We start from the raw sequence: 9,791 nt of genomic DNA on the forward strand, positions 1-9,791 counted from the left end.
TCATACTAGAGAGGGTCCAGTGAAGGGCCTGGAGAAGAGGAAGCTCAAGGGGCACCTCACTAATGTATATTTTTGCAACGGGCACAAACAGAAACACGGAAGGTTTCCTCTGACCATTGGGAAACACTTTTCCACTGTGAGGGTGACCCAACGCTGGCACAGGTTGCCCAGCGAGATTGTGGAGTCTCCATCCATGGTGATACTCAAAAGCTGTCTGAACATGGTCCTGGGCAGCTGTCTCTAGGTGGCCCTGCTTCAACAGGGGGGTTGCACCAGATGACCTCCAGAGGTGCCTTTGGACCTCATCCATCATGTGATTATGGAATAATTCTGGGTTCCTAATACCCTGAGATTTAAAGTGCTTTCAGTCTCCTGGAGAGGTTGGAATATGTGATAGGAGTCTGTGGTATCTACAGAGATGGATATTACATGGTACTGAAAAATACTGTAGTACTGTAATTTGAAATTTGGTTCTACCTCTGTATATGTCACATATATGCAAGATACACTGTGGACCTCGGCAAATGTTGCACTAAACACATTAGTATTTTATAAATATTGATCTTACTCTCTGATCTGCACAGCGATGCCACCTGAAATATATTTTTACAGTGTCTTCAATAATGTGCTTGCTCGATAGGTAAAACGTTCTAGGAGCAAAGGAGGACTGGCTGGACCTGATGGGACAAAGTCAGTGTTTGGACAGATGTGCGCTAAAATGAGTTCCTTCAGCCCTGACAGCCTTCTGCTTCCTCATCGTGTTTGGAAAGTCAAGTTTGTTGGTAAGCGGATTCTCCACCCCAACGTGATTCACACTTAACTTCACAATTTTATTCAGATTTACGTTTTTGGAGTACCTGAAGGAAGGAAGGAAGGCATATAGGAAAACAATGTATGTGTGTAGGCAGAGGAAGGTGCTTAAAATGTCGGGTAGTAAAAAAGCCTTTGAAAATGAATTTTAAACCTCAAGATTAGTAGAAATGTGTCTGTCCTCAAATACCAGGGGCAGCTCTTTTGCTTACAACAAACACTCTGCAAAACCTAAACCTGTTCTTCAGCTGTCCAGAGTGGTAAGTAATCCTGGCTAGCTGGTTTTACTGATAGGACTATTTTTACAATTCATGTATTACTTTGAGCTTTTTGATGAAAAATATTTTGGATTGAAGAGCCATTCTATCTACTGTATTCAAGCTATATAAAATGTATCTACTTTAAAATGTCACTTAGGAATTGCGGTGCTTCGACTTTCTACCTCTATTGTATTTTGATTGGTGTATACCACAAAAATGTTAGTTATACTCTGGCAAAATAGTATTTTTGACACTGTGATATGTTCTATCATCTTCTGAATAATACAGTTTACAATGAACTGGTTAAATATAAAGCAAAACATGAAGGGTTTTCATATGACAGATGTGACAGCATAGCTTTTAGTAAACTGCTGTTTACTCAGTCATCCCTGTGCAAGGAAATACAGTTTATTTCAATACTTCATTTATTTTTGGAAGAGCATTTAACTTGGAGCCTTTTTTTTCTTCTTCAAGGTGAATCTGTGGATGATTGCGGTGGAGGTTATAGTGAATCAATAGCAGAAATGTGTGAGGAGCTTCAGAATGGGCTGACCCCTCTGTTAATTGTGACACCAAATGGACGAGATGAATCTGGAGCAAACAGAGATTGTTTCCTATTAAATCCTGCTGCCAAGTCACTCTTGCATATGAACATGTTTCGTTTTCTTGGTAATTTCTCAGCAGCATTTTGACATTCTGCTTTCGTTACATGATCAGAATATTGGGAATCTAACAAAAAGAAATCTAAAAATATTATGTTTAAAATTACAGGTGTACTTTTGGGCATTGCTATCCGGACTGGCAGTCCTCTGAGCCTCAACCTGGCTGAGCCAGTATGGAAACAGCTTGCAGGAATGAATCTAACAATTGCTGATCTCAGTGAGGTAAGCACAAAGTTTCTGAGTAGGATATCACTTACAGAAGACAAGAAGACCATAGCATAACTTTTTCTGCAGTGATTGACTTCCCTGGTTCCTATATACTTGTATTTTGACTGGCCTCTTCCATTTTGAGCTTGTGTATAAGGACGACTTGTACCATCTGGTAAAACCATAAATTTAAGTCATTCAAAAGTAGTTAAATAAGCTGTTTGAATTCTAGAGCATTCTCAAACCTTCCCATGGGTTAGACTAGACAAATGTTTGTGGTTGAACTCTACTTTCCAGGAGACCTTTTTGTAGCTGTTACTGTGTGTTGTGCCAAGATGCAGTAACTGATGGGGTTCACACACCTACACTGTTTTGAAGGAAAAGAAAATGAGTTCAAACTACTACTGAAGATAGTTTGTGCCCACATACTGAACACTGCAGATTTCTTTTTACTGAGCTCAGTAAATGTGGAGGAAGAGGTTTTCATTACAGAGAAGAGCTTCTTCTCACATACTATCATGTAGAAATGTAGTTACTGTAAGGACCTTGAGTTATTTTCTAGTCAGTAAGGGGATTCCTTTTGTACTGAAACCAGCACTAGACTTTGTAGACATTATTATGTTTTTAAGCTCTAAATCCATTTTCTTATATAATACAGTTTCTTGGCAAATGCTCCCGATAAGGCTTGAGATCTCGAACACATGCACCCTCTCACATCCCAGCATAATGAAATTTTGTGTAGAATACTGAGGTATCTTATGGCTTTGAAATTCAGTTGGGTGGGTTATAGTCAGACATTTGACAGTGCTTTTGGTAGATGACACATGATGCACTGCTTTTGGAATGCAAGAAACGCTGTTGTATAGTGCTGGTAAACTGACTTATACCTTGGGCTTGTTTTCAAAAGGTTGATAAAGATTTTATTCCTGGGCTTATGTACATTCGAGACAATGAAGCTACTTCAGAAGAGTTTGAAGCTATGAGCCTCCCGTTCACGGTGCCTAATGCAAGTGGTCAGGATATTCAGTTGAGTTCCAAGTACACCCATATTACACTGGATAATAGAGCTGAATACGTGAGGATGGCAATAAACTACAGGTTTGTTGAATAAGTCATTCAAATTACTGACACGAATAAGCATTTTCTTTTACAAATATGTAAAAGGTTTTAAACAATGTACTCTCAATCTCCCATGTATAAGTATTTTAAAATTTTCATGTGATACAGTGTTGATTTTCTGATTTCTTTAATCTCTCCAAGGATAAAAAATTAAACTTAATTTTCAGGAAACAAACTAGCAGGTATGGCTATAGATTTAAATAGCTGTCCTGACAGAGCAGTTTTGGCAGCCAGTTTAACAGGTGGAGAAGTGCCCTGACTGTGTAGTTCTTCCTATGCGACAAAGAAGTAGTTTTGATCATTAAGTTCTTTGTGAAGAGACCTTAGATGTATTATAGAACTACTGCTCCCACAGTTGTCCATGTCAGCAGTCGCAATCAAGAGCAGTCCCAGATGAATTCTTATTATATTCTGTCCTGGTTTCGGCTGGGATAGAGTTAAGTTGGAACACACAAACCAAAGTGTTCTTTCCCTGAACACCACAAAATAGGTCTGACACCTGTGTGCAGGCAAGCAAATTCACCCACAGGTGCCCAAAGCTGAACATTGCACTGAAATCAGTGGGAAATAGTTGTTCAGTATTTGAGAAGACAGGCCTTTGGTTGCTTAAATACCTAGGTAACTAATCTAGACACATACATCTCAGAAGGAACTGTATGTTGTATGAAGCAGTGAGCCTAGTGCCTGTTGAACTGTGGAAATTTAGATAATTCGGACAAGAAAGTGATTCATAGTTGTTTTGTTCTTTCTGCCGTGGTTAAATGTTTTAGAGGGTGCTTGGGCAAGACTGTATCATATACACTATATTCTTGCCTCTTAGTTTGTAGTTATAGTGTCTGCCTACAACTACTTGAATTACATTCGGTGGTGGTGGTGGTTTGGTTTTTGTGGGTTTTTTGTTTGTTTTGTATAAATGGTTATGAACCCATATTAAACCTATTTTTGACAGCAAAAATTTCATATGAAATGGATAAATGGTATGTCTATATAAAATGTTACATTCCTTTGAAGAAATTGTTTTGTTGCCTCACCAATTCTGGCCATCCTCAAAGGACATGAGCAATTCTAAAGCATTTTACAGTTAAAAGTCCTTTGGGAGAAACACTTAAATGGTTAGATTAGGTATCAAGTTTTTTTTTAGTTATATGAAGCCTGTGAGAGAAAAACTAGCACCTGAAGAGAATACGTGTGAAAAAGTGGATGCATAAGGCTAAGTTTGTCTTGACATCTTTGTTTATTTTGGTGATGACAAGCCTGAGGACAGGACTTGTCAATTATATGAATCTTTGCTCTGGAGAGCTTTGTAAAACATCTCAGAAATTATTTGACAGGGAAAAAGATGAAAAACACAAATCAGGGGTGGCAGCAGAAACAGCAAAGTGTTAGACTTATCTGTGTCTGTCTTGAAATACGGTAACTCTTGTCCTCAGATACCATGTTCTATTTCAGACCCCCCCCCCCCTTTTTTTTTTTTTCACCATAATGTCTGTCTGGTTTTGGGACTGTTTGAGGGCAAAGTTTCAAAGCACAGACATTCCTTTCCCAGGGGCATGTTCTTTCCAAATGGGGTATTGGTTTGTTCTTGCCAGGCACAGCACAGGAATAATACTGGAAATAAAATATCCTAAACATTGGGAGGCATCTCTCCCTACTGAGCTGGCTGTGCAATTGCTGTAGAAACTGGTCTAAGTCAAGTATCTTGTGTGATTAATTTTTATTAATGTTCCTTGGCGCATATCCGGGGACTTCAGGAGAATTGCTTAGAGTTTCCTTGATATTACAGTAATTGCTAGAAATAATTGCTAGAAATGGCCTTCATAGAAACTCTGAAAATTTGTCTCTGCAGACTTCATGAATTTGATGAACAAGTTGCAGCAGTTCGTGAGGGGATGGCCCGCGTTGTTCCAGTCCCTCTGCTTTCGCTCTTCACAGGATATGAACTGGAAACTATGGTATCAATTTCTGATTTACTACCTCTGTCAGACTGACTTGGAGTGAGATTCTGCACTTCCATCTTATAATACAAAACTCACGTTAAATAGTATTTACAGTGCTCGCTCTGTGATCACAAACGTTTTGTCCAAAGAAAGACTAGCAAATGTTTAATTGCCACCTTGGTGTTAATAAGGTTAGTTTGATGCAGCTGAGCAGTGATGTAATGAATTATTTCTGGATGAAACAGACAAAACCAAAAAAAAAACCCTACAAAACAGGGACATGGGAGGTGAATTGGAGATATTCGTCCCAAGTAAAATGTTTAATTCTTTGTTATTCAGAAATGTGAAAGAAGGTTCATTATTGTTCCCCGATGGGAAGATGTATGTTTAGTATTATTGTAAAAGAAGACTATGCACAGCGCTTGAAATACTCGAATGTTCATTTTGTCAGTGTAAAAGCTGATTCAATATTTTGTCAGAATGGAGGGAACAGATCGCCTGTAATTGACTTGATCAGACTTCTGTAGCCTATCACTGTGTTTTATTTTTCAGGTATGTGGAAGCCCAGATATTCCACTTCACCTTCTGAAATCTGTAGCAACTTACAAAGGCATTGAGCCAACTGCTTCCTTGATACAGTGGTTCTGGGAAGTGATGGAGTCCTTCTCCAACACGGAGCGGTCGCTCTTCCTGCGGTTTGTGTGGGGCAGAACGAGGCTGCCCAGGACGATCGCAGACTTCAGAGGGAGGGACTTTGTTATTCAGGTGAGGGCTGTGGGATTTTTATTTTAGAAACTTGATAGTGGAAAGGTAGTAGCATGATATAACAAGAGAACAGCTGATTTCATTAAACTGTTTGTCAAACATTACATTGTAGATTCAACAGTGCAACAGAGACCTGTAACGTGTTTAAATGTTTTTCTCTCTTGATTTGGGCGAGTGGATATTAATTTCATTTCCCAGCCATTTGTTTCTCTGTATTTTGGTTGTTTTCTACTGTCAGTCATCAGCTGTTTTTGCTGGCATTTATTAAGCGTTTTGCTCAGTAATCATTTCAGCTAAATTAAAAACCACAATCTTCAAATCATATGTTGATATTTACTGAAGTAACGCGATGGCTTTTTAGATTGTTCGCAACCCAATTTGTAGCCAAAGTAGTTCACATATGTCTGTTTTTATCTATTTACTTAGTGTAAGGAAAATGCATTTGGTCTTTCCCTTGTGCTTTTAAAAAACTTCAACATTGGAATGACAAATCTAGCATGCTGTTAAAACATTTCTCAAGTATTATTCTGATATTTATTTGTAGTTTGGACAGTGAATGAAAAATATGATGCTTTTTGCTTTCAACAGGTATTGGATAAATACAATCCTCCAGACCACTTCCTGCCTGAGTCATACACTTGCTTCTTTCTCCTGAAGCTGCCCCGGTATTCCTGTAAGCAAGTGCTAGAGGAAAAACTGAAGTACGCCATTCACTTCTGTAAGTCTATAGACACTGATGATTATGCCCGGATAGCGCTGACAGGGGAGCCAGCAGCTGATGACAGCAGTGATGATTCTGATAATGAAGATGCAGATTCTTTTGCTTCAGATTCTACACAGGACTACTTAACAGGACATTAAAAAAACAGTATAAGGGATGATTGTCACAAGCACTGAGGCAAAAAGCCAAAATGACAATGAAGCCAAGAAGAGTTTAGGTTTCAGAATACAGAGAATATAGAGGATAGTAATCTCCTCAACATGGGGAAAGCGTGTTTGCTACTCACAGTAGGAATTAAGGGTTACAGCTTAAACCATCGTCTTAGAATAAATGACACAGTGTATGGGCATTTAACGTTTATTTTAAGAGTTGAAAGTGGCCCCCCGTAATGCTGCACTACATTTAGAACCTTTGTGTTTACTGAAGTGTTGTAAATGTTTATATAAATATGGTAGTGCAGCATCCAAAAGGCAGTGAAACCTTTTAAATTGTGGGTGCAATAGATTTTTTTTTCATATTAAGTGTTGTGTTCTGTGCATCTTCTTGATTGTATATTGGAAATACTGTGCAACCACTGAATAGTATTATAAATATTTCAATTAACTTTACTAGAAGTTTGTTAAAAATTTTTGAACATTGAATTAACATTATTCCTTGAAATTCTTCTATAGATAATAAAAATGGCCAATAGTTTCACCTCCACCCCTGGTTTGTATATTTTAGCTTCTACATTATTTATCTCAAATTTGATACCTTTCTGTGAACAGCATCATAATTCTTATCATGGAAAGTGTACTGTATATAATTTGTGCGATGTAAATGCAAAAGTTATAATTTCCCTCTGAATAAAAGTTCTACCACAGAAAAAAAGAATGTAGTTTTTAGTGGCAATGCAGCTGTTACATGGGATGAACGTTGCAATGGCTCTACTGAGAAATGTTTCTGCTATTTTCACCTCTTGACTAAATGTTGCTCTTGCTGCTCCACCAATATGTAGCTATGGTAGATGTCGCCATAGGCAGAGCATCAGCTGTAGTAAACTTGGAGCAAGTCTACACAACATGTGAATGGTGGCGATTAGGTACACCTTTTTTATGCAGTTGTTCCTAATGTTACTATTGTCAGTAATGGTAAATTTGTTATTGGATACCTGGGGAAAAAAAATTGCTTTTGAGGGACAGATGTCTTCAGGTACCTGAATGTGAGTAGAAGAATGTGGTGACACCCGTACAACGTGTTGTCTCTGAGAAAAATAGACATTTTACAAGGCTTCATCATGAAACTGTGTGTCCAGAGTAGCCTGTTTGAATAACTCATTGACATGTGTGGCTTTCAGGCAGATGTTATGTGTTAAACACAAAATGTATGCGTTAGTTGTTGAAAGTAGGAAAATAAGATCTGGTTGTGCCAATGCACTACTATTTTATTTTAAAATCCGGTAGAAGGTGATGTCCTATCATTTCTTCACTAATTGTTAACTGAGATGTATGTGAATATTTACAACTCAGAGTTGATTAATGTTTTTCAATATGTGCATTTGACTTCTGTTCTAACTTCTGTAAATTTAAATATGATCTGTGGTCTTGAAATCAGTCTTCCTGAGACATACTTGGTATTTCAAAGTAGTGGTGAAAGTACCTGTTTGTTGTTAACATGTCAGAGTTTTGAAATTCATGAGCTTTAGAGGCCTCTGTTTCATGCAGGAGATCTCTTGTGGTAAATGTTCCTGTCCTGGAGACTCCAGAATTCAGACCTCTCCTCTGTCCTTCAGATTTTCTCTGTCTGCTGATGAAAACCACTGAGGATTTAATGAGTCTAAAGAAGATGCAAGACCCAAACCCCTTAATCAATCTCTTTTATCTTTGCTGGTAAAATTGAGTGTCTCCTGAGGTAGAGAGTGGAGAATCTAGTACAGAAGTGTTGATGTGGTTGTCTGCTGTCCTTCGCCATGGTACCGTCAGAGCCCTGTAGGCATCCAGCTTGATCAAAGAGATTCTGTGGTCATCTTTTCAGGAGATGTCAGGGGTGAGTCATGCCCAAATGCCACCAGCACAAAGACTGAGACCAAGTTCCATAGCTGTTCTTGAATTCCAAACCCCGTATGAACTGCTATAATATGGAGAAGTTTATAACTTGCTTTGGAAGTTTTTCTTCCGAGAAAAGCAAAAAGGAAATGCTCTTTTTGTAAGGAAACAGTTTGCTTTTTTAATCAGTGAACGGTGTAAGAGATGGTTTTTAAGCCTCCTCCTTTCCCATAGTAACAGAGGAGCATCAGATACCCTTTTACAGTGTGAAATGTGTTGTCACCTATGACCTGACTTACAGCATTTCTGAGTAGCCAGTTGTCATTCTTGAAAAGCCATTGTTTCAAGTGATCAAAAAAATGGCATTTACTCTTAATTGGCTTTTAGATGCAAATTTTCAGTAGGAGAAGGGAAAGGACTCAACCTTGCAAATGGAGAACGGATTTCTAGTGCTCCATTCCCTTTTTCACATTACTTCCCTGCAAAACTGAAGTGATGGTTTGATTTATTATAAAGCTTTACTGTCATGAAAATGCAGAAATCTGAGAGAAAAAAAAATCCCTTCCCATGCTCAGAATTGATCTTTGTTGCGTTTTAGTTTGAAGAAAATGTACAGATATGTAGTTTCCTGTAGGTGTTGCTAGATGACTCTTGCATTTAAAAATTATGGTATTGACTAAAACATGCCAGTGTGGTTATTTTACTCAGCTTGGGTCCAACGGTGTGGCATAAGAAATATTCTACACATACACAGGAGAGTGCAATCGTGCAGCGCTAGGTAATAAAAGATACAGTAAGTTGTAACAAGACTGAACAGGTGGAGGTGACCAGGCAGTGGGCTCAGCCAGCCAAAGCCAGACTGGCCCTGTTTAGTATGTGACTGGCCCCTTTTATACCCTTTTCTGTCTGTCCCTCCCTGCTCCCCTTCCCTTCACCAGCAGGTGCAGTCCCAGCCACTCCCTCCAGCATCCTGGACCCTCTGGGTTGCATCGCTATGCATTGCAAAGTCCCAGTTTGCCTGCGGGTTCTTGCTAGCCCACCAGTTGCTGTGACTGGCCAGCTTTGCTTTTGGTTATTGTGTTTGTTAATGCTAATTGTTCAGGTTTCAGGGCTCTGTGTGTTTGTCTCCCTCCCTTTCCTTATCCTCCTGACTGATAAAATAAGCATTCCTGCGCTCCACACATCCTTACCAATTACTGTGACTGACGTGGTTTGTTCTCATCCTCATCTCCCTCATCATGTGCCAGTCAGGTTTGTCTCTCTCTTCTCTCTCTTCTTGTTTGTGG

General features: G+C 38.9%; 1 protein-coding gene across 6 annotated transcripts in view; it reads left to right on the top strand.

Annotated features, from left to right (window-relative positions):
- HERC2 (HECT and RLD domain containing E3 ubiquitin protein ligase 2) overlaps positions 1 to 9,187 on the top strand; it is a 115,930-nt gene extending 106,743 nt beyond the window's left edge. For all 6 annotated transcript variants that reach the window (XM_065854517.2, XM_065854527.2, XM_065854500.2 and 3 more), the window contains 7 exons: positions 641 to 782; positions 1,545 to 1,739; positions 1,842 to 1,954; positions 2,847 to 3,037; positions 4,905 to 5,010; positions 5,548 to 5,760; positions 6,349 to 9,187. In XM_065854517.2, coding sequence (XP_065710589.1) covers positions 641 to 782; positions 1,545 to 1,739; positions 1,842 to 1,954; positions 2,847 to 3,037; positions 4,905 to 5,010; positions 5,548 to 5,760; positions 6,349 to 6,621 — 1,233 coding nt within the window. In that variant the 3' untranslated portion in view covers positions 6,622 to 9,187. The remainder of the gene's footprint in view (positions 1 to 640; positions 783 to 1,544; positions 1,740 to 1,841; positions 1,955 to 2,846; positions 3,038 to 4,904; positions 5,011 to 5,547; positions 5,761 to 6,348) is intronic.
- The last annotated feature ends 604 nt before the right edge of the window (positions 9,188 to 9,791 follow it).

This window comes from Patagioenas fasciata, chromosome 1, assembly GCF_037038585.1.
Source record: "Patagioenas fasciata isolate bPatFas1 chromosome 1, bPatFas1.hap1, whole genome shotgun sequence".
Lineage (NCBI taxonomy): Eukaryota > Metazoa > Chordata > Aves > Columbiformes > Columbidae > Patagioenas > Patagioenas fasciata.